General features: G+C 37.6%; 1 protein-coding gene across 4 annotated transcripts; it reads left to right on the top strand.

Annotated features, from left to right (window-relative positions):
- The first annotated feature begins 221 nt into the window (after positions 1–221).
- On the top strand, positions 222–25044 carry LOC132177801 (MADS-box protein SVP-like). 4 transcript variants are annotated; one of them, XM_059590261.2, is made up of 9 exons: positions 222–274; positions 536–746; positions 3995–4076; positions 13734–13795; positions 13870–13969; positions 14058–14099; positions 14345–14383; positions 14458–14591; positions 24765–25044. In XM_059590261.2, exons 2-9 carry the CDS (start codon positions 565–567, stop codon positions 24820–24822), a joined length of 699 nt encoding a protein of 232 aa, XP_059446244.2. In that variant the 5' UTR covers positions 222–274; positions 536–564; the 3' UTR covers positions 24823–25044. The 4 variants fall into 4 exon arrangements, with proteins under 4 accessions (XP_059446244.2, XP_059446245.2, XP_059446246.2 ...); XM_059590262.2 differs by having other exon boundaries at positions 228–308; XM_059590263.2 differs by lacking the exon at positions 222–274 and having other exon boundaries at positions 339–746; positions 14461–14591.
- Positions 25045–25781: the final 737 nt, after the last annotated feature.

The raw sequence follows: 25781 nt of genomic DNA, 5'->3' as shown, positions 1-25781 counted from the left end.
AAAAACAATCAAAAACAAAATATCTAACGCTTGGGTGTCTCAATTTGGCAACCGAAAATCTCTATTCAATCTTTTGTCCCCCACTGGCTATTTCTATTAGACGTGTTGCTATTTGTCCCCACAAATCCCAGAAAAAAGAGGAATCTAACTAAATAGAAAGGGAATCCTTAATTATACGATGGATACGAGTTGAGAATGTCATGCCTATAACTAAAACAAATCCTGCACTTCATTATTCCTCTTCTTCACTCCCGCTGTGCTTCTGAAAACTAGGGTTTGCTTTGAGTTTCTTGGCTAAATTTGGAAAAGTGCCTCTCTTTTTTCTGTTATATGCAAAAATACCCATCTTTCCTTTTTTTCCTTTTTTTCCTTTTTCCTGTTTCTCTCTCTCTCTCTCTCTCTTTCTCAACATTAATTTTTGCTTGTTGTGAGATATTTTAGGCAAAGTTCACATCTTGTGCATTTTGACACGTTTTTCTCACTTTCTTTCGTAGTTTGTTTTTTCTAACTCATAGATTCCAACTCGGGCCTGCAGAGCAGCAGAGTAGCCTTCTTTCTGCAAGAATGACGAGGAGGAAATTGGAGATGAAAAAGATCGAGAACACGACGGCAAGGCAGGTGACTTTCTCTAAGAGGAGGAGGGGGCTGTTTAAGAAGGCTCTAGAGCTCTCAACTCTCTGCGACGCTGATCTGGCTCTCCTTGTCTTTTCTGCTACCGGAAAGCTCTTTGACTTCTCCAGCCCAAGGTTTCTCTCTCTCTCTCTCTCTCTCTCTCTCTCTCTCTCTACTTATAGAAACATTGGTTTTCAACTTTCATGTAAGAGAAAAAAAGAGAGACGTCAATAAGTGCAAAGCATTTAGGAACATATTTTGGGGTTAAAACAGTTGATATTGTACAAGTGCAAAGCATTTAGGAACATACTTTGGGATTACAACATTTGATTTAGAAGACAATTAATTGTCATCATAAATTAAAGCCACAAAATTGTGTTGTCTTGTACTTACCTTCTTGACTAAGGAGAGTATCAAGACTCACAATAGGAGACTCAGTCACCTTCTTGGATTCACTTGAAAACTCTTCCTTTCCAGCAACAAGTTATAGGTGCAATAATAGTGCTGAAAATTCTGATAAAACAACATTAATAAAATAGAAACTAACTCATGAAAACTTTGGATACCATGAATAGACTTTGAATTTTCAAGTCAAGTCACTTTTGTGGGCCCATATGTCTTTGCTTGTCCAAATTGGTTTTGGAGTTAATGTTTGCAGCCAACAGGACATGTACTACTCCATGTTATATTTGGATTCCTTTCTTAGCCAACGTGTTGTGTCCTTCTTAGTTCTGGTTTTGGAGTTGTTGCCTTAACAGACTTTGAGCTTCTATAAAAGGAAAACTTTTTGACGGGGGCAAGTTGGAGAAACATATAGGAAGAGCAGCTTTCCTCACTTTGTGTAAGAGAGTTTTTCGTTTGAGAGTAAAATTTGGGTGTATTAGGGCTTTGAGTTTTGAGTGGCTTTCTCCATGTTACTCTTTGTACTCTTATTTTTTGATAGTAAATTTTTTTTGGGTCGTCTTCTTCAATGAATGTAAACTTGTTAAGTTGAACCACTTAAATCTTGGTGTCTTATGTGATTGATTTATTTTTCTATTTTGTTGTTTTCTACTTCTTTGGGATTTTAAATTTTATTCTATCACAACACAGGCCAACTTGTGATTACTTCCACGTTTCTCCAATACATCATAATTCCCCCACTAGAAATCACAAAACCCAAGAACACCAGGCTGGTTGTGCAAAAGTGCTAAAGTTCTAAAAAATTTGGCGAAAATGCAGTAAGTGTTGATCAATCTTCTTGCTTGCTGTACATTAAGATATCATCAAAGTAAACAATAAAAAATAGTCCAATAAAAGGTTTAAAGACATGATTCATAAGGAAGACAATCCTAGTGAATAACATGAAGCTTACACTCCTACCGAGTCCGGGAGACAATCCTAACCTTTCAAAACGGAAGGGTCAATCTCTCTTGGCAAAGCGGGAGTTTATCACAGAGATGCTAGCCTCGAAGATTGTGTTTGTGTTGTTGGCAAGGAGAGCAACACCGACGGAGTGGTGCCGAAATCAGTTAAAGGGTTGTTGGCGGAGTTTAACGATGTGTTCCCAGCAAAATTACCCGAGGAGCAACCACCTCTTTGAAACATTCAGCACCAAATTGGCTTGGTGCCCGGATCTAGTCTCCCCAATCGAACACACTACCATATGAGCCCCAAAGAGCACGAAGAGTTGAGGTGACAAGTGGAGGGATTGTTGGCCAAGGGGCATATTTGAGAGAGTCTTAGCCCATGTGGAGTACCAGCTTTGCTCACTCCCAAGAAAGATGGTTCGTGGATAGCCGAGCCATTAACAAAATCATGGTAAGGTATAGATTTCCTATTCTTCGGTTGGATGATTTGTTGGATCATCTGAGTAGGGCGACGGTATTCACAAAGCTTGACCTGAAGAGTAGGTACCATCAAATTCGGGTTCGGCAAAGTGATGAGTGGAAGACGGCCTTCAAGAGGGTGATGAGTGGAAGATGGCGTTCAAGAGGCTCTATGAGTGGCTGGTCATGCCCTTTGGGTTGTCTAACGCTCCTAGCACATTCATGAGGGTGATGAACCAAGCATTTCGGCCTTTCATTGGGAAGCTTGGTACTATGATGGTACTAAAATCATGAATGAAGCGCCTATATAATTACCAAAACTGATAGTCCCTCTGAGAATTCTAAAATCATCCTTAACTACAATTAAAGAAAAGTTTACAAGTTCCATTAGCACAACTATAATAAACAACACATGCAATTATGATGGACAAGATAATTGCAGTGGTTGATGTGACCAAAAGACACTGTATTATTATCACAATCGTTATTATGACAATAAAAGAGTTGTATATTCCTAAACATAAGAAACTTTACCATCTTAGAAAGGCTAATACAAACCTTTCCTTTCTATTCCTCAATGTGTGACCATTTGAGTAGAGGAAGAATACTCAAGGAGGGGAATCTGAGACGCTACAAGTATCTGGTAGTTTATTTTACTCCTGTTGATGGTCGCTTGAGCAAAATTATGATAAAAGTTTCACTCTAGTATTCCTCGATGGTTGCCTAAGCGAGATGTTAGAGAGATAGTGTGTGATGTCATGGGCATAGGCACAATAGCGATTTATTATGTCAAACAGCCGCATTTGCCTCAAGGTCCATCTCCAATCCAACATCTAAAGATAGTCCAACTATAAAAGCAACATATATTTCATAGGTGGAAAAGTATAACGCCCCAGTGAAATTAGTTAACTGGTAATTGACCTCATGATTCACCTCTTAGCCTTATTCATTTCGAAACAAGACTCATGGATCTTATCATATCTGAAGAGATTGTAGAAAAATTCCAGCTACATTAAACATAGATCAAGAGTACATACATGGGGATGTTGATAAATTTGTAGGCTTTCATAATGAACTGTCATGGAAAACTATTATCCCATGTTGCTTTTGTTGTATATTCTATAGCTTGCAAGTAACATCTTAAGTCATTAGCACCAAATCTGAAGTCAAAGTCATGCTAAGTGAAGTTTACAATTGTAGGTTTAAGAAATATCCAAGTTAGAAGTCAACAAATCGTCTGTCAATCAATATAAATAATTTGAGGGTGCATAGATGTGCTATAGAAACTCAGTTGCACATATGCTTCATATTGTAATTTTATACATAATTGGTCAGAGACAGCAGCATATATGTCAATATGAGATATACATCTTCAGTCATCAGCCCGAAGTTTCTTTGCTTGGATCTTTTAGAATATATATATATGCTCATGTGAAAACATTATCTATCTTAAATTTTAAGAAGAAAAAAAAAACAGTATATTTTAGAATTTTTTAACTTTATATTTACTTTCATTTTCTTCTAGGGAAACAAAGGAGGGAGGATCTAAATCACTATTCATTTGTTGTTTAAAGTATGCAGCAGGTAATTGAAAGACGACAAAATCTGCATTCAAAGAATCTCAACAAAATGGACCAACCATCTTTGGAGTTGCAGGTTAGATATATACTTTGTAATTGGTGAATAATGTCGCTTTTGATGTTAGCTAGAATGTAATGGCCATGCATATTAGAAAGCATATTTATAACTTTGATGGATTTACCATGAAAGATCCTAAGTTTCTATAATTGCACCATTGATCTTATATATCACTAGTTCAAGTATAAGCCTACACACTTACCCCCATTGGTACAAGTAGATTGGAAGATAATATTGCGACACTAGTCATCCTCCTTACACTTACAGGTGCAAAACACGCTCTAATCACAACTAACAAAGGACTCTCTTCTCCTTGGACAATCTCCTTCTCACATTCTTCCCCAACATCATAAGTAGGTTGTTGTGCACTATCAACCAAATTATCATCAACAAGCTTCTTTGATCCAATAAATAATCCCTTACAAATAGCAGACACATTTCCTACAATCAGCCATCCTATGTCCAAGCTCACTACATTTGAAACAACGTTATGGTGCATTATTAGAAGCCGCCCTATTAGGTTGCACATTCGCTTGCCCCCTATTCTGTGCAAGTGCTGAAAAAATATTACGATTAGTAGGTGCAGGGTTTGTTCAACTTCTACCTCCATTAATTTTTCCCTCCTACTACACTCAATGATCTTCTAGACAAAACTTTCACTAAATACAAGACACTTTAATAAGCTTAAGATACATTAACAGGATCAACGAAGTTCAAACAATCTTCAAATTTTTTCCTCATGCATCCTATGTACCTTGATACCAAATGATCGTCCAATTCTATAAGATTAATGCACGGTTGCAATTGATTAATGCACGGTAGCAATTGTAGAACTCCATGGTGTATTCACCCACAAAGCGCCTTCCATGCTTCAGATTATGAAGCTCTTGGTACATCGTTCTCCCATAATTATGGGGTAAAAATATTTAATTTGTTCTTATATGCTTCAAAAATTTCTCCCAACTATTTATCTTTAACTTTTTGGGCGAACTCTACTATGTTTCAACTATTGCCACCATGTAGCAGCTCTTCGAATTTAATAGCCATGATAGGAACTCGCCTATCATAAGGGACCTCGTTGAAATCTAAAATCTCCTTCACAATGGCTTCCCAATCTAGGAAATCTTCTGGCTACAAACAACCTTGGAACTTTTAGTATGTCAAGTTTGAACTTTGCCTCTCATTTTCTAGTGTGGTTGGACACCAAGGGACACTTCCTCCTTGCTCCATGCCCCACATTGGAGTAGTTGGAACTTCCTTGACACTCTCGTCACCATTGTCCTCTGTGAAACGTGAATTTGATTAATGGTGATGCCCGTTAGCAACAGCAAAGGTGGGGAGTTGGTCAACCAATGCATCAAATTGATCAAATCGCTCTTACATTCGCTGCAAATGTGTCTCTAGTTGCATGCTCATTACTTGTCACCTCATTGCTTTCATACACATCGCCAATGGCTGGAAGGAAAGTAGTTGGGCTCTAACTCCAGCTAATGCCGCGTGGCATAGTGAGAAATGGAATATTGAAACACAAAACTTACAACCCTTCTGTACATCATAGAAAATGCTAAGAAATTTAGGAAAAATGATGAAAAACTTTTCATGAAGTACTCTTATTGATAAAATGATAATAAAAGACAACTTGTCTGCATCAATTTTCTTATGAACTAAGCTTCTCAGGTTCAATAGCCTTCCTTGCACAAGAACAATGTCACTGGAGCCTCATCTTTCAAACGGCCTTATATCTAATGAGGTCAGTTGATGTAGCATGGTGTAGTGGTTCACAAATAAAAGAAACACACAAGTCACAACCCATCAACAATACCAAGAAAGTTTAAGGTTTTGAGGGAAAATAGAAGCAAATTCACCCTTTGTAAGTTTCTTATTGAAAACTGAGAATGAACAACATAGCATGAGGCAAAATAGGAGAAAAATCAACCTTTGAATATCTCTTTATGAAAACTAATGAAAAATACACATAATCTAGAACCAAAGCCATCCTAAGTGAGTTTATATAGAAAAACAAGTTTAAACCCTACTAGGAAGGCAAAATAAAATGGAACTTCTTACTCGCATTTGAAGGACAAAATTCTCGTTCGAATGGACCCTTGAGATTTTAAAGTTTGCAGTTGAACGAACTTCAACCAGCTATCGACCTAACGTCTTGGGTTTTGTAGTTTGCAGCATTTGGTTAAACTGGCATCAACCATCTATCAATCGCGCTTCTGGGGAAGTCACCTCAATTAAACGAGTATCGACTAGCCATCGACCAAGACTCCCTAGAATTCTGTCCTAAACTCATCCAACAGGCTTGTTTAAATGGGCTTGGGCTCTCATTCGAACGCTCACGTCTTCTCCAATTTTCTTCATGAATTCAAACGTTGTCTCATATGCATCATCCTCCCTGGGTTAGAAAGAATTCGCCCTCGAATCTGCATTCTCATCATATGAGTCTCCCTTGTATGGGACAAGATGTTGGACATTGAACACATCGGATGTCTTGATATGGGTTGGATGTTTCAACCAGTACGCATTTGTATTGATCTTCTTACTGTTCACCAACGATTCAATCTTCCGAGCAAAAAGACTGTTATACTCCCCAACCAGTAATCTGTCTTTGGTCAAGAAAACTCACACAAAATCACCTTCCTTAAATTCAGTAGCACGTCTCATCTTATCAGTAATTGCTTTGTAGTTGGTGATAGAATCTTGCAACGTCTAAACTATAGCGTTGTGAACTTCCTAAATCTGAGTAATAAGATCTTCAACTTTAGCATTCACCGGCTTTAAATCAATAATAGGTGCTAAATCCAACGGTCCACGAGGATTAGCCACATAGACAATATAGAAAGAATTAGGGGAAACTACCTTTTGCCCCCATGAACTACAACGCCTTGGCACTTTCCTCCCATGAACTGCCAACTGAACTACTTTGCCCCCATAAACTACCATTTTGTGCCCAAAACTCCCTTTCATCCATCAAAGCCGTTAACTCAGACGGTTAAAGTGACAATGCGTTGTAATTCATGGGGGCAAAGTGACAATGCGTTATAGTTCATGGGGGCAAAGTGGTGCAAAATGACGGGTTGGCCGTCTGAGTTAACGGCTTTGACTGGCGTTTTGGGCACAAAATAGTAGTTAATGGGGGCAAAGTAGTACAATTAGCAATTCATGAGGGGGAAAGTGTCAAAGCGTTATAGTTCATGGGGGCAAAAGGTAGTTTCCCCAAAGAATTAATATCGACGTTTCTGTTTATAAACCAATTGTAAGCGAACTTTACTTGAAATAATTTTTTATTGTAAATCTATACACCACCCGAAAATACAATTGAGCTACATGCACAACATTGGAAGTTTTTTTGCATGCATTAAAGTGAGTCATCTTAGAAATCACACCACTAGCAATCACCAACCACTCATACAACCCCCCAAGCATTTTAAACGTGGTCTTCCACTCATTCCTAGGATGAATCCGAATTTGATGGTAACAACTCTTCAAATCCAGCTTTGTAAACTCTTTAGCACCACTCAATTGGTCCAACAAGTCATCCAATTGAGGGATAGGCAATCTGTACCTGACTATGATATTATTGATGGCTTTGCAGCTTCCACACATTCTCCAAGACCCATCCTTCATGGGTGTATGTAATGGTAGAACTTCGTATGGACAAAGGCTCTCTCTAATATGGCCTTTAGACAATAAGGCATCCACCTGACGCCTCAACCCCTTCATGATCCTTGGGACTCATGCAGTAATGTGGGCAGTTTGGGAGATTAGCTCTTGGAACCAAGTCAATTTGGCGTTGTATATCACTAAAAGGAGGTAAACCTTCTGGCAAATCTTCTCGAAATACATCAACAATTTCCTCGAATAAACCCTTCACCAATTCTGGCACTGCTTCTCCTATACTACTTATTCACCCAAACAAGACAAAGACTACTCCTAAGGCTAGCATCTCATCCACAAATTCCTTCCTTGCTAAGAGTAAACATCCCCTCTTGAAGGTTTTGGCTTGACCTGGTAGGAGTACAATCTTCACGTTATCAAACATGAAGCTACAAGTGTTTTTCTTCCCATCATGCATGGCTACCTTATTGTATTGGCATGGTCTACCCATTAGAAGATGACAAGTAAAAGAAATACTAATGTGGAAATAATAAGATAGTGACACAAGTATCTACATGATTCGGTCTATGACCTACATCCACAAGATCAAGAACTAAGGCTACATTAAGCTCTTATTTCTCTAAGTATTATTTACAATATAACATGCTCCTATTTATAGAAGAATCATGTTCAATACAAATAGACTTCTACTCTAACAAGGTTAGTTAGGTAATAATCTTTAACTATTTATCTGTAACTCGATGATAGACTTCAAGTGTGACCTAGTGATAGTCTTGTACTGTGACTATTATTCCTGAACTCCATGATATACTCTAATATTCCCCCTCAAAATCAAGGTGTAAACTTGTGAAAACTTGAGTTTGTTCTTTGGTCGGCAACGGAGGCCGAGATGGTGATCGGAAACTCGTTGGAGTTAGTGGCAACCAAGGTAGTTGAGTGGAGTTGATGGCACCGGAATTGAAACATCGGCTGCTCTTGAACTTGAACTTTGGCAATTGTGGCCGGCATTGGCTACTATGGCCGGGATTTGAATTTCGGTAACTCATCTCATAAAACCGGTTCAATAAGAGAGGGTTGCCCACTCCTTATAAACATGCCCAAGATGTTGTTCACAAGCAATGTGGGATTTATTCCTCAACACCCTCCCTCACGTGTTGGCCAATATTTTTTCTGGTTCTTGTCACGGCATAAGTAGTATGAGCCCCCATTCCTCTTGTGGTAGGCTCTGATACCATAAAAGAAATACAAATGCAGAAATAATAAGATAGTGACATAGAGATTTACGTGGTTCGGTTTATGACCTACATCCACAAAATCAAGCCCTAAGGCTGCATTAAGCTCTTATTTCTCTGAGTGTTATTTACAATATAACATGTTCATATTTATAAGAGAATCATGTTGAATACAAATAGACTTTTATTCTATCAAGGTTAGCTAGGTGATACTTTTTAACTATTCACCTGTAACTCAGTGATAATATTCAAGAATGACTCAGTGATAGTCTTATATTGTGACTATTATTCCTGAACTCCATGATATACTCTAACAACAAGTACCCATGACAACTACATCACACGATACCTCATCCTAATATGTAGACAATGTTTAGACAATGGAAAAGGACACTCGACAATATTTAGAAATCATTAACCTTATTCCCTTTCTTAAGTCACTCCAACTAGTTAGGACTAGGGTGTCTCTTTGTCTCCAACCCCAATTTTTGGAGATACCACATTCTAACACTCCTCTTCAAGCTGGAGCATATATATATATATAAGCTCAACTAGGAAGAACAAAGCAAACAAAAAAAGAAAATTTAATAATCTCCTCCAAGCTAGAACAACTTGGAACACATAATAAAAAAACAGACTTAACAAAAGAAACATGAACAAGAAAGTGCGCTAAACCAACCATAAACAAGTTGAAATTCCACAAAAAGCCAAAGCCGAACAAAAATTTGCCAAAAACTTCAACGCCGGTTGAATGCTCGCTGGAAAACTCCAACTGGTAGTCAGATCTCGCCATAACACATTAAGGCGTGTTGAATCTCGCCGGAAAACACCAATAACTAGTGAGAACCCACCGGAAAACACCAAGGCTAGTCAGATCTTGACAACCAACTATGACGATCATGATTCCAGCAATAAATATGATCAACAATCACATTTCTCGTGATCACTCCAACCAACAAATTAAATTTGATTAATGATCAATGCAACCAATAACAGAAAACCAACAATAATGTTGGATTGATCCTCAATACATCCAACAACAGAAACCCAACGACTTCTTAACAATCAAGTGATAAGGCACTTGGCCTAATTAAGAAACCACTTGAACATGTTGAAAAATATTTGAATTGATGAAAAACTATTTGAACCAGTTAAGAGAAAGGAATAACCACCCAAAATTGCACTTAACCACTGAACCCACATGAACTCAGCTAGAACCTCATTGAACGGGTTGGAATATGCTTTAAACTGGCAGAAAAATGCATTGAACTTGATGAAACACCACTGAATCAACCTAGAAAAAGTGAACCGGATAAAAAACCACAGAACCTAAGGTTAAACTCACTAAACTGGCCAAAGAAGACATTGAACCAAACAAAACTTACCAAACCGGATCTAAAAGATGTTGGATCGATCTCAGAACACTCTGAGTTGGGAGAAAAGATTCTGAATTAGATTGAAAGATGCAAAACCAGTTAGGATGGTAAATAAACCGAGAACGCAGCTATCCATATCCATGATAGGGAGAGCTACCAATATCAACCACTCTTCCCTATTGCTGGCGGCGCTGTTGGCCACAATTTCCAGCGGTGATTGCAACTACAACACCACATAATCTACTGGAAGGATCATCGTACAATTCTAAACACCACAGATGTTGTTGAAGAACACAAAAATCCACATATAAAGACATCAAAAGCTGCTGGAAACCACGAAAAGCAACGATAATTTCCAAACATCATTGTAATAGCCATTGAGCACCATAGAGAATGTCGCCGACCACGAAAACTACAAGAACTAACCACCACGAAACAACACGATTTTGACAAGAAATTCTGACAGAGATGCCGAGAATTTGCAAATTCAGCAACCCTTCCAACAGAAAGAGAAGGTGGCAGTAGGCAATGGCACTGAACTTCAAATTGAAAATACTGGTTCCACTCTCCTTTTCACTCCTTACTCTTCCTTTAAAATGACCAATATATAACACTGTCCACAAGCCTCAGCCAACCTACTTTGTATACAAAAATTTTGTTGTGATAATTTTTGCTACTTAATCATAACCTCATCTCATTATTTTACTAAGGACCTGCTGACCCATGCAACGCTCTTGGAGGAGAGGAGTGAAAATGGCTTGTATCCACTCAGGCTGTGAGGGAATCTTCACAAAGAGACCAAGACTTTTATAGCTTTCTTAGGAATAAGGACCACCTCTTTAGTGTGGCATTTTAGACTAAGGCATCCTTCCTTAGAGATTGCCAATAGAATTGTTAAAGACAAATCTCTCCCTGTTTCCAATTGTGATGTCAATAAAACAACTTCTTGTGTTTCATGTCAACTAGGAAAAAGCAAAAGACAGCTATCTCATGCTTCTAACCGTGTCTCTGTTAAACCTCTTGAACTAATTCATAGTGACATTTGGACATCTCCTGTGCAATCTGTCAGTGGCTATAAGTACCATGTAGTTTTTATTTATGACTGGTCTAGATTTACTTGAATTTATCCTCTACATCATAAATCAGAGGTGTTTGAGAACTTTGTCAAATTTAAACTTCTTGTCGAAAACCAATTCTCCACTAAAATCAAACAACTCCAATCTAATGGTGGAGGAGAATATACATCAACTCAGTTTCAATCTTTCTTATCTCAAAATGGAATTGTGCACAAAAAGTCGTGTCCATATACCTCCCAACAGAATGGCTTAGCTGAACGCAAACTCAGACACATACTTGAAACTAGCCTCACTCTCCTAGCTCATTCTCATCTCTCCAATAGGTACTGGGTAGATGGCTTCCTTACAGTAGTCTATGTGATCATTAGGTTACCCACATCTATCTTACAAAATCAGTCTCCTTACTCCAAGCTCTAAAACCGTGATCCAGATTACCAAAAGCTTAGTCTTTGGCTGCTTATGCTACCCTCTTCTCAAACCCTATGGCTAGCACAAGTTAGAGTATAGGTCAAAACCTTGCATCTTCCTATGCTACAATTATGCCGGCTATAAGTGTTTGGACCCTGTGACTAACAAAGCTTATTTGTCTAAGCATGTTATCTTTAATGAAGATTCATTCCCTGCCAAGGATCAAGCTACTACACAATTTCATTCCAAGATCAATGCACATGCTCCTCTCTTTCTACCTATTTCATTACCTCTTAACTATCCATTTTCTGTTGAGACTAACTCTAGTGCAGCAGCCACCTCACTTGACCCAACCCCAACTGCAACCTGAGCATCCGAAACCTCATCCTCTACTGCATCTGCAACATTAAATGTAGACACCAACCACCCTTCCCCTAGTTCCCATGCCTCTCCCTCAATAACCAACCCTGCAGCCTCACCCCCTGCCAACACACCTGCACCATTAGCAGTGTTCCTAGGGGACTGCCTTATAGCCTGGAGTGCAAAGAAGCAGGCTGTTGTTTCAAGGTCTAGCACTGAAGCAGAGTATAGATCACTCTCCATCACTACAACAGAACTTTTTTGGATTAGAATGCTACTGAAAGAGATCCAAGTATATCCAGCTGCTCCTCCAGTTCTCTGGTGTGACAACATCAGTGCCTTAGCATTAGCTTCTAATCCAGTCTTCCATGCTAGAACCAAACACATAGAGGTTGACTACCATTTTGTTAGAGAAAAGGTGCTTAATCGGGGTATCTTACTTAAATTCATTTCTACTCATGATCAAGTGGCTGATTTATTTACCAAAGGACTCCCATCAGCTCAATTTCTTGCTCTGAAGTCCAAGTTGTTGGTGGTTGCTCCCCCCATAAACTTGCGGGTGGGTGTTAAAGTATACCAAGCTATCAAGGGCTCGAGTGCAAGCAAGTAGGCTGGCCAAGGATCGAGCACACATCCAGTGTGCTCAAGCGCAAGCAAGCAGGCTCGCCAAGCAGGTTCGAAAACAAGCAGGCTTGCCAAGGATCGAGCGCACATCCAGTGTGCTTAAGCGCAGACTCGTATGCAAACGATCCCAGCAACTGCAGTAAAACAGAGAATCGATATGGAAAGATTTGGAGCATTCCACGACCACCTATGACAGCATCCAGAGAAGATTTCCTTAAGAATACAACATGTAATCTAATCTGTTCTAGAGGGAAAGTTGCACAATTAGAGAATAGCTTGGACAGCAAGGAAGGATACTAGAAGATTTGCTTAGTATATAGAATATCTTGTAATATTTGATTATGTCTGGTATTGTTCTCCATTAGGTCAAATTGTAGTACATATACTACTTCATTGTACATATACAATTTATCAACTTTGAATATACCTTTACAAAGTTTTTCACATATGTGGGGTTTAGACCAAGGATCCTAAAGGCTAAACCTACTCTAATATCATATTCTAGTTTGCACGAAAAGTTTAGAGAGAAGCTGGAGGCTCTTTACTCCTCATGTAGCCTCACATACTTTATTATTTAGGTCGAAAAATATTACAATGACTAAAATACTCACTTACTGTAAACCATAACAAACTCTTCTAATTAACAACATTATTTACAATTTTTTCCAGTCTTATTTCCTTAATTTGTACATAAACGTTAATGCAATCCTAAGGAAACATGATTCTGGATTGTTTATTAAACTGTTATCTGAAATTTTTATGAAACTTTTTGAAACTTACATAAAAAAGGAAAATCGTTTCGTAATATGAAAACTAGATGTGTTTCCTAGAACAAATTACTTGTAGCAATTTCAAAATGATGAGCCCTTAAATATCTAACCGAAGGCAGGAAATGCCTACATATTAAAAGTGCTTGCAGACATATCATATACTAAAATTCTTCATGAATATTGACTACTCTTTGTGCCCTTTTAGATTGACAACAGTGATAAAACCTTGTCGAGCAATGAAACCGTGGAGAGGACTCATGGAATGAGGTAGTGTAACGACATTGCTACTGTTTGTGCCCTTTGTGAAACTAAATTAATGGTAGAATGATTACATCTAACAGGCAGATGATAGGAGAAGTGCTCCAACGATTGAATGTAGAAGAACTACAGAAACTAGAGGAACTTCTCGAAGTAGGCTTGAGCCGTGTTTTAAATACAAAGGTTTGTCTCTCTATGTTGTCTCTGTTTGCTGGCATTATAATAGAGCGATGAAATTTCTGTTAATGTGAGAAGCTTTTACGTGTTTCAGGATGAAAGATTTCTTGGGGAGATCAGTGCCCTTAAGCGGAAGGTCATGTCCTAAACTTTAAATTTTTTAAGACATTTCATGCAATTATTATAATTTCAAAAAATATAGAATTTAAAACATCTTCATGCACATATATGTTGATGCAAGTCCACAAAAACCATATTGGGGACAATTTGATTTCGTTTTTCCAAGGTCTTTGTATGTGCATTGGCTTTTATATGTCTTTGGGTTTCCATGTTGTTGGTTTTGTTCTCTTGTCATGTGTTGAAAGTTCCCTTTAAATGCAGGAAGCCCAACTGATGGAGGATAACCAGCGCCTAAAACAGGTATCAGGTGTTGAATTTCTTTGTGTTTTCTTTGTTTCCCTACTTTCTCAGTTGATGGGAGATGTTTCTTTCAGCAGATGGAGAAGCAGTTTAAAATTAAAATACATGCAATTGAACAAGGTCAGTCATCTGAGTCAATCACCAATATTTGCAGCTCATCTTATCCTCCTCAACACCAAGACAACGAAGACACTTCTCTTAAGTTGGGGTAAGTTTGCAACATTACACAACACTAAGTTTGTTTATAATATTAAGAATTCAATCACTTTAATTTAAATTTTAATATTTAGGGACCTCATATTTACCCAACATACAGTTTTAGCATATAAGCATATATAATATGAAATTGGTGGTTTCAGTGATATTGGTTTCAACTCATCAATAGCCTTGGTTTGTGACAAAATGCCAAGACATAGCATACTATTTATGTTGGTATATCTTTCGATTCCTTGCAGGTTACCTTTTCCCTAACTGACGTTGAAAGATAAAGAAGACATGGATACGCATTGTCTCAATTGAAAAACAACATTAGATGTCTAAGTATAGATGCTTAATTTATGTTATGGAGACTAGGCAGAGCCTTGGTCTAAGTATATAGATGCTTGATTATGTTATGGAGACATAGGCAGAGCCAAGGGTGGGCGAGAGGGAGCAAATCAATCCGGCCTCCCCTAGCTAGGTATCCCACTTTAAAATATTGAAAAAATAAATGGAATTCTATAAATTACTCACAGGATCTTATTGACTTTTTAAAGCATTGGAAAAACAATAAGATTCTAGAAATGGAAGGATCTGGCTTCCCACTGGTTACATACAGATGAACTGACTTATTTATGGCCATAAATCAATATATGTTTCCCATGGGAAACATATATTGGAATTGCAGAGTTATTAAATAATTAGCGTATAACCCGCGTAATGCGCGAGATTCTTCATTATAATTTAATTATAAAATTTAAAAATATTATAATCGTACTTTTCATAAGTATTATGAAATTTACTTTTCATAATTGTAAGAGGAAAACTTGAATTTTTCTTAATCAAAACATTAATGTAAAATTAAAAAGAATCTCTAATATTGTTGGTGTAATACTTATTAGATTTCAACACAAATAAAACACAAAATTATGAACATTCGAAAAAGTACTTTGGTTGTAGAAAAAAGTATGCACAAGATTCTTTGTTATGGTTTAATGTCAAAATTTAAACACATCTCTATCAAACTTTTCATTATAGGTAGTAAAAAAAAAAAAAACTATCACACCATTTTAAATAAAAAGACATGCTAAAGGTCATACACCAATAAATTACTCAATATAATGACACACAATCATGCATAGAACATTGCATAAATGTATAAGTCGCATAAAATTTTACTATCATAAGGCCTTTAACTTTAATTAGTTTAATCCATATAAATAAAAACATGTTAAAATCTTTGTTCCTATATGCATAGTTTTAAATGAAAAATATAAAGAAAAAAAAATAGCGAAAAAAAAGCTTGGATTGTGATTATCAAAGCATTTATAGAAAATTAGTAAGAATCATTAATATTATTAGTGTTATACCTGTTATATTTCATACAAATTATAAAATCCATATAATTATGAGCCTTAAAAAAAGTACATAGCAAAATAATAAAAAATATTTCAGTCAACAATGCAATCAAATAATCATCTCACATTATATTCAATCTTAATTATCTCTTAGGTGTTTCAAAATTCCTTTTTAGAATAATAATCAAATAAATTTTTGCCTTCTTTTGCTTTCAAAAGCATAAAAAGTATTTTTTTTAAAAAAAAAAAAAATTGAAAATCCGGGTAAATCATACAAATAAACAAAAAATCTCATAGGCGAATAGATGCATGTTATATTAAACAATTAACGATTTTACAAACTAATGGACACTAAGCAAAAATGATACGCATCAGGCAAATATCAAACAAGAAGCATATTATATCAAACAATTAACGATTTTACAAACTAATGGGCACTAAGCAAAAATAAGCCCCAAGATGACCGTTGTGATTAATTTTACACTTTGGTTTGGACATCGAATACATAATTTCTTGTAAAATGCTAATCATATATATATATATATATATATATATATATATAATAAAGTTTATTTTTGCTAATGAAATAAAAAATAAATACCTAATCATTATGTTGAATAAAAATCTGACAATCTATACAATTAATAATTAATATACAATTATATATTTAAAAAAAAAAAAAAAAAACCAAAAATAATGCAATGAAATTTTTGATTAATAATCTTTATGCCTCTTAAAAAACCAACTGAACCCATGCAACTTAAGTTTTTTGAACCGGTTTTTTATTATTTTTGATTAATAATGCAATGAAATGTTTTTCTATTTTGTTCCTACATCATATCAATTAGTTCATCTAATTCATTATTCAACTATAACATATAATATTATGTTATATACATATTAAAGTCGGATGTCCCGAAGGACATATGCATATTAAAGTGATTAAACATAATAATACATAATAATTGATTTGTATTATTTGTTTCCTTATTTGATTTTGACATTAATAATATTTAATTTATTGAATAATTTATATATGGAAAACTCTTCAAATATAATTAAATGCCATTAATTACATTAATTTAATGACCGGTTTTTTAAGTAAAAACTGGTTCACAAATTATGCCTTAACAAATCGGTTTAACATTAGAATAAAAAGGGTTTACGCCATATGTCGCAATATTAAGGCACTTCTGGAGAGTGATTCGGCTTTTATATATATATATATATATATATGATTCCTATTCTTTGATATATGATGATGATTCAAGATTAGAAGCTTAGCAAGTCTTGACATAATCATCAAATTCATGTGTGGTGATGGATGATAAGTTTGACATATCCTTCGTATGATTACCTTTTTTTTTTTCTGTTTACTTTTTTCTATTTAGTGCGGAGAAAGGGAAACATATATATATACGAAGTGCCTTGAAATTGCGATATGTAGCATGAACCTATTTTTTTTAAAATGCTAAACCAATTTTTTAAGGCATGATTTTTTAACCGGTTTTTTAAGGAAAAAGCGGCATTAATTAACCTCATTAATTGCGTTAATTATATTTCAAGAGTTTTTCATATATAAATTATTCAATAAATTAAGTATTATTAATGTCCGAATCAAATAAAGAAACAAATAATATAAATCAAATTATTATGTATTAATACGTTTACTCAATTTAATATGTATATTAAGCTACTAACAAGAAGTCAAAGAGGCTAAGGATTCTTCTCTCTAGGTTCTCTCTGAAACCTAAAGGTGAAGCTTTCTCTCTTATCACTTTGGTGAGAGGTTGTGATGTTTGTCTAGAACCATGAGTAATATGACAGACGATCTAACTGACTAAAGGGACAGGTTCAACCTGTTGGACTTGGAGTGCGTGGGGGTTGATATCCCGGAGTAGGAAATTGATTATGTGGTGTCTCTAGGGTCGTTGTGCGTTGTAAGGAAACTGTTGGCAGATTGGATAGTGGGGAAGGAGATCATTAAAACCCTATTGATCCGAGCATGGCATCCGACAGGCTGGGAAACCTTCAAAGCCCTAGGACCAAACTTGTTTCTTATTAAGTTCGAGCATTCCTGGGATAAATCCAGGATTTTGGAAGGATGCCCGTGGAAGTTTGATGGGCATTTATTTTCTCTGGCAAATTTTTATGAGGTGATGCCTCCTTACCAATTGGAGTTTGAAAAAGTGGCCTTTTGGGTTCAGAATTTCAACCTTTCCCTGGGATGTATGGGTAAGGAGACTAGGTGCCGGATTAGAGCAACCGTTGGTGAGGCAGAGGAGGTTGTGGTGAATGACGATGGAGTTGGGTGGGGTGAATTTCTGAGGATAAGAATAGTTTTAGATTTATCCAAACCCTTGTCTCGGGGTAGATTTCTCTAATTGAAGGACAAGTCAATTTGGGTAACCTTTCAATACGAAAAGATCCCGAAATTTTGCTTTAACTGCGGTGTGATTCATCATGGCAATAAGGTGTGTGCAATAGTGGGAAATAAGTGGCGACAGGGGAGGGATAACGGACCTGAATTTGGCCCATGGTTGAGAGTCATGTCCCCGAACCGAAGATACAGAGGCAGTAGCTCTTGGGATCGAGGAGTGAGGAGAGAATCAAGAAATGAGTAGTGCAGCCACCAGTCGGAGAGCAAGCAGGGTGATGCTAACAGTGGATTCACCGAGACGGGTGGTGGCCGGAACTCCACCAGACTAGTGACACCGCCGGGCGGGGATGAGGGTATTTCGAGTTTTCAACAAAGTTTGGGTAATCTTAATCGGGCAACCGATGATTGCACAAATCCTCCATAGTTTGGTAAGAAGAAAGTATCCGCAGGAAATTTAGGAGATGAATTTTTGGCAAGAAACAAACCACTCCAAAAGGATACTAATGAAGATTCTAACCAGTACCATCATTTGGGGGATCCGGTTGAAGTAGCAAGTAATGAGGAAAGAAATAATGGGGGACCATCAAACATTTATATTGGTCAATGGGATCAAATAAGGGAAAAGATGGTCTGGAATGTAATGGAGGGAAATAAGGAGGGAACCATTAAGAAGATGGGTATGGGTGATGCCACATCACCAAGCATTAGGCACGTGACTGAATTCAAGTCAATTGGGAGGAAGTCGCTTGCAAACTTTGCTGGGGCGTCTCTAGGCCGAGCTAGTACTAAAGTCCCTGGGATAGCTCCTTTACTTAATGGGCCTATTACCCAACCTATTACCCAAGTGGGGTGAAAGAGACGGGGCTGCGATATTGGCACGAAGTTGGCAAAACCAAGGGTAGGGACTAAGGCTCCAAGTCATGGGAATGAAGACAACTCAAGCAGGAAACGGGTAAAAACTATGGAGGACTTATCTGGGAATGATATTTTCGATATGGTGGCAGCTATGATGCAGCCCCGCCATTCTCAATGAGTCTTTTTAGTTGGAACTGCCGAGCGCTTAGGAACCCTAGGACAGTTCGTGACCTTTACCACATTGTGAAGGATAAGAAACCCTATTTGGTTTTTATAATGAAAACCAAAATGCTTAATAAAAATTGTGACTTTTTATATATAAAACTGGACTTTTAATATATGTTTGGAGTTGATTGTGTGGGGCACAGTGGAGGTTTGCTTTTATTTTGGAGGGCTGGTTTTCACGTTGACATTCAAAACTTTAGTTGACGGCACATTAACACAATTGTTTTTGGTAGTGAGACGGGTCCCATTTGGAAAGTAACGTGATTCTATGGCAACCCCGAAATAGAAAAAAGAAAGGAATCTTGGGCGTTGTTAAGGCACCTTTCCCATTTAAAACCTCTTCCATGGCTATGTGTGGGGGATTTTAATGAAGTTGTAGTTTTGTTTGAAATAAAGGGCACTGATTATCGTCCTATATGGCAAATGGAAAATTTTCAAAGAGCTTTGGAAGATAGTCAACTCTATGATTTGGGTTTCAAGGGATCAAAATTCACATGGAATAATGGGTGTTATGATGTAGATTATACCCAAGATCGATTGGATAGGGCTGTGGCGAATACGGAATGGAGTGCAATTCGGAATGATGTGGGAGTAGATGTTATGGCATGTTGCAACTCCGACCACCATCCACTTCTCATTCCTTGAAACAAGAATGGAGCTACAACTAGGCGTAAATGTAGACAATTTCGTTTTGAAGCAGGGTGGACGAAGTGTGGGGATTTTACTAAGGTTGTCCAAGACTCATGGAAAGGGAGAAGATTATGTGGGGACCCGTGGTCAGTTTTCAAGGACAAATTAAATAGCTGCCAGAAGGTCATCCAACAATGGGTCAAAAAGAAGAAGCAACCAACAGAAGGGTATATTCAGGAGAAAACAAAAGAATTGGAGAAAATCCAAGTGGAGGCAAACCCCAAGAATGTGCACGTTGAGAGGGCCCTTAAAGAAGAATTGCATGTGCTGATGGAACAAGAAGACCTCAAATGGCGTCAACGAGCGAAGGAAGATTGGCTTCGAGATGGAGACCATAATACAAAATTTTTTTACGCTTGTGCAAACCAACGCCAACGCCGTAATAGTATTGAGACTATTATCGACGAAGAGGGGTGTACGTGTGCATCTTAGGTCACCATTGAGGAAGCCTTTGTCACCTACTACCAAACACTCTTCACTATGGATACTCCCCATAACATAGATGAGTGTTTAAATGCAGTTGAAGGCAGACTCACAGAGGAGATGAAACGACAACTGGTTACTGATTTTTCAGAGGAGGAAGTGTATAGATCACTGATGCAGATGGGACCCATCAAAGCTCCAAGACCGGATGGCTTCTTGGCTGGGTTTTATCAACAAAATTGGGCCACGGTGGGTCCAGAGGTATGTCGTGCAGTTTTACACTTTCTTAATGGTTCTAAGATAGAGGAGAAAATTAATGTTACGCATATTGCACTAATCCCAAAAAAACCAATTCCTAGTTGTGTCTCTGATTTTAGGTCTATTAGCCTCTGTGATGTCATTTATAAAATCATATCCAAAGTATTGGCGAATCGGCTCAAGATGGTTCTTCCACATGTTATTATAGACAATCAAAGTGCCTTTATCCCAAGTAGACTAATTTTTGATAATATTATGCCGGCTTATGAAACTCTACATTCCATGCACACTAGAATGTGGAGTAAAGTGGGCTACATGGGGATAAAGCTAGACATGAGCAAGGCCTACGACAGAGTGGAGTGGGTGTTTTTAGGAGTCGTCATGCGAAAATGGAATTTCCGGAGAAATGGGTAAAATTGATTATGGAATGTGTCTGCTCCGTATCTTATGATGTCTTGGTGAATGGACAGCCAATTGGATATATCAAAACTTCACGATGGATCCATCAGGGCGATCCCCTTTCCCCATACTTTTTCCTGCTGTGTGCGGAAGCACTTAGTTCTCATTTGGCCCAAGCAGAAAGGAAGGGGGTGTTACCTGAGGTGCCCACTTCTAAAAAAGGCCCTAGGTTGAGCCACCTTTTCTTTGTAGACGACAACTTGGTTTTTAGCAAGGCGAACTCGGTGGAATGGAGGAGGCTAATGAAGCTTCTAGAAAGATATGAAGCTGCCTCGGGCCAAAAGCTAAATAAGGATAAGACATTCATCTTTTTTCAGTCGAAATACTAGCTTGAAAAAGCGATTGGAGATCTCCCAGCTCTCGGGTCTCCAAGCCACCCAAAGTTATGATAAGTATTTGGGACTACCGACTCTCGTAGGCAAGTCATGGACTGAGGCTTTTAAATGCATCAAGGATAGAGTTTGGAATTGTCTTAAAAATTGAAAGACGAAGTTCTTGTCACAAGATGGAAAGGAGATCTTAATCAAGGCAGCGGCACAAGCAATACCCACCTATTGCATGAGCGTTTTTCAACCCCCTATAGTTTTGTGTAAGGAGATACAAGGGATGAGCAACGTTTCTGGTGGGGCCATAAGGAGAATATATCTAGAATACATTGGATGAGTTGGGAAAGAATAGGGGTATCCAAAGCAAAGGGAGGTTTGGGATTTCGCGATTTGGAGTTTTTTTAACAAAGCTCTTGTAGCAAAACAAATTTGGCGATTGCTACAATGCCCGGATTCTTTGGCAAAAAAAATTCTCAAAGCTAAGTACTATCCCTCTAGCTCTATCTTGGAGGCCAAGTTGCGAAACTGGCCATCCTTTGTTTGGAGGAGCATCATGGTTGCACAACCGATTCTCCAAAATGGACTAATGTGGAGGATTGGAGAGGGGAGTGATATTTGCGTATGGGGGGATAGATGGATCCCAAACCCAACCACGTATGTGGTCCAATTTCCGAGAATGCTTTTAGAGAGGCAGGCCTAGGTATCTGAGCTTATTGATCCAAACTCACAACAATGGAAGGCCAATCTTGTTTATGAAATTTTCCTTGAGGAAGAAGCAAAGGTGATTAAAAGCATTCCAATCAGACCGGTTAGAACAAAAGATAGACTTATTTGTCGATGTACTAAAAATGGCGTTTTGTCCGTCCGAAGTACTTATCATCTAGAGATGGAAACTATGTCCAATATGTGAAGTGGGGGATCTAAACCAACAAGTAGTTTTGCATGGAACAATTGCTGGCACTTGAAGGTCCCAAATGTAGTCAAGATGTTTTTATAGAGAGCCCTTAATAATCTTCTCCCCACCAAGGTTAATCTCTCAAAAAAAGGAGTAGTCCAAAGTACCTTGTGTCCTATTTGTGAAGCTGAAGATGACACGGTGGAACACATTTTGTGGAGTTGCCCGTCATCAACTGATGTGTGGGGTAGTGGTCCGATAAAATTGCAAAAAGCTGGAGGAATGAGTGGCAGATTCTCCACTATTTTTGAAAATTTGTTAGCTCGCTGTGATAGAATTGAAATAGAGATTTTTGCTGTAACTGCTACACACATCTGGCTGCGCAGTAACACTGTGGTTCATGGAGGCCCTTTTCTCCATCCAACTTAGCTCCTGCGAGAGGTACAGAATGCACTGGAAGAGTTTCATCAAGTGACCAACGGCGTTGCAGTGGAAAAGTCTCATTGTTTAAAACGTAATATTGCGAAGTGGCAACCCCCACCAGCAAACATGATTAAGATGAACTAAGAAGCGGCAGTAAACGTGAATGAGCAAAGAATGGGGCTGGGTATTATCGCCAGGGACTCGAGGGGGAAAGTCCAAGCCGCACGCAGTGTAACTAATGAATATATAGCAGATCCCACCACGGCAGAAGCCATGGCAACCCTGAATACTGTGTTGTTCAGCAAAGAAATGGGCTTTGATAATATCTTTCTTGAAGGGGACGCCATGCAAGTTATCAAAGCTATCGACATAAAAGGGCAGTGTTTTAGTAGCTTTGGACAGTTCATAGAAGGTATACAATTAAAGTTGCGTGGTTTGGAGAATGCTAGATTTTTACATGTTTTGAGGAACGCCAATAATGCTGTGCATATGCTTGCAAAATTGGTTACCACCCATGTCACTTTCTCTACTTGGTTGGGGGATACCCCACCAAGTATACGTGATATTGTAAGGAGGGAGTAGCCTCTTCTTCTTGTGTGATCCTTTCGGATCTTTTTGACTTAATAAATATCTCAATATTCCTTTAAAAAATAATAATAATATGTATATTAATACGTTTAGGATTCTCAAAAAAAAAAGGTCATATATATATAACCGGTTTTTCTTAAAAGACCGGTCATTAATTGTGTTAATTATATTTCAATATAATCCACATGTCATTAATTAGCATCCTTAATTGCGTTAACTATATTATAATCCATGTATTATTCTTGCAAAATTTTTTCTTTATATTATTCATTTTAAATCATATATACTTATAGGAACAAAGATTTAAATTTTTTATTTATTTATTTAAAGAGGTGAGATATATTTTTATACGTCTTTTTAACTTATAATGAAAAATGATATATTTAAATTTAAAAATTAAATTATAATGAAGAATCTCGCGCTATCTAGTTACAATAAAAAAACAAAGGGGGCAAAGCCTTCTTGAGAACAGTTGAGAATTTGTTGAATAACTGACGAGTCCTTTCCAAGTAACTGATACCGCCAACAAAGGCAGTTGAAGTAGACAAAGCTTCATAAATGAAACAAAACACCGAAGGGTTATTGACATGACCTTCAGTAGTCGGCTGAGACAACCACACACGACCATCAGTGATGGATAGAGAGTGAAAACTCTGGCAAGAAAAAAAAAATAATAATAATAAAAGAAGTTGGGACAAAAAAGTAGCCAAAAAATAGAAAAATTTAAGAAAAATAAAAAAGATAATAAATAAAATCACTTAACAATGGCATCGGCGGCGGATAGTATGGCAGAGGAAGGCGACATGGCTATATAAGTAATAGTAGGGACGATCTTTTCATCGTCTCAAAATTGATGTAAATTTTAAAATCATTATTGGATTTAAAATTAGTCATTATTAAATTTTGATTTATGATGATTTTAAAAGTCACACCAATTATAAAAAATAAAAGAATTAAAAGTTGCATAACATTACTATTTTACAATATATCATTTTACAATGGAGTACTTCCGGGGGGACAGGAGTAGTGTAAGAGGGCACAAACATATCATATAATTTCTGTCCAGAGATCTGGAAAGCAAACCAAGATAGCCCATAAAAAACCATTTTCACTTTATTATCTCATCGCCTAGGAAAATGTAGAAAGCAATATCATTTAATTATTCCTTGTACTTTTTATTGCCAAAGCTCCAAAGTTTAGACAACCCCTCTGTTTCGCCACAACAGGAAAAATATTGTTTCCTTCAACTTGTTCACTTTGTTTCATTCTCCATCTCTCTCTCAACTATTGGTGGCTTTTGTAGGCTTTGGGGCTCTATGCTGTTTAAGAAGGCTTTGGGGCTGTCTCCTCTGCGATGCTGAAATAGTGATCTTTTCTGCTCTTTGAGGGCATCAGTACCACCTCAAGGTTCATTCTCCAATGCGTGTGTGATCGGAGATGATGATGATGAGATAGCCCAACTCGTCGATTAACCACCATGATTGAACAAACTAGACGAATGACTGAAAAAATGTACTGTATATAATATATCACATGAAAGAAAAGTACTACAGAATCTTATGGCTTCTGCAGAACACAAACAATTAACACGAACCGGTTAATTTCTGTTGTTGCTACTTATTTTTGCTGTGATGTTGCTAACTATTGCCTATTAGCTAATAGTAAAATTTCTTTTTTAATACTTTTTTCGGATGTTTTAGAGTTGCATATACTTCTTGTATTTCAACTTTTACCTCTCATACAAAACCAAGTTGACACCATTTCTTTAAGTTTTTCTTCATAATGAGCATGGATGTCCGAGAACTTCAGTTCTCCCTTTCCCCCCACTCCCTTTCCCTCTTCTTCCCCCCCTCCCCCCCGCCCCCCTATTCTTTCACCCCCTCCCCCACTTTTTTTTTTGGGTTTTCTTCTTCTCCTTTTTTTGGGGTTCTTGGTCCTCCGCGCCGGTGTACTATCCTCCTGGTGCCGTGTCCTTTGCCGGGGTTGATGGGGCTCTTGGATCGGACTCCATTATGCTCAATCTACGTTCCTTTGTCAGCCCTCCTCGACACGGGCCCTCCACCGCGCGCTCCGGGCCCACCTGCTTCCAATGGCTTCTGATTCCAGCGTCGAATCGTGACTCGCAAGTGCTGCGTGTGGTTGTTTGGCGCTCTGGCTTGAATTTTCTGGCTGCCTCTGGTGGTGTTTGTGGGCATTTGTGTTTTTTTTTTTTTTTTTTTTTTTTTTTTTTTTCTTTTCTTTTTCTGTATTTTCTGTTTTCCTATTTTTATGGTCCTAACCTTTTTGAGTTGAGGATGTGAATAATTTCCTGACTTGCGAG

This window comes from Corylus avellana, chromosome 4, assembly GCF_965113065.1.
Source record: "Corylus avellana chromosome 4, dhCorAvel1.hap1.2, whole genome shotgun sequence".
Taxonomy (NCBI): Eukaryota; Viridiplantae; Streptophyta; class Magnoliopsida; order Fagales; family Betulaceae; genus Corylus; species Corylus avellana.
The sequence above is the reverse complement of the archived record's forward strand: the minus strand, read 5'-3'. Positions and strand labels throughout refer to the sequence as shown.

Coding starts and splice junctions, on each gene's coding strand:
- LOC132177801 (XM_059590261.2), top strand. CDS start 565: ATGACGAGGAGGAAATTGGAGATGAAAAAGATCGAGAACACGACGGCA. Junction 14,100..14,344: donor TCAGTGCCCTTAAGCGGAAG/GTCATGTCCTAA, acceptor CTTTAAATGCAG/GAAGCCCAACTGATGGAGGA. Junction 14,384..14,457: donor ATAACCAGCGCCTAAAACAG/GTATCAGGTGTT, acceptor TGTTTCTTTCAG/CAGATGGAGAAGCAGTTTAA.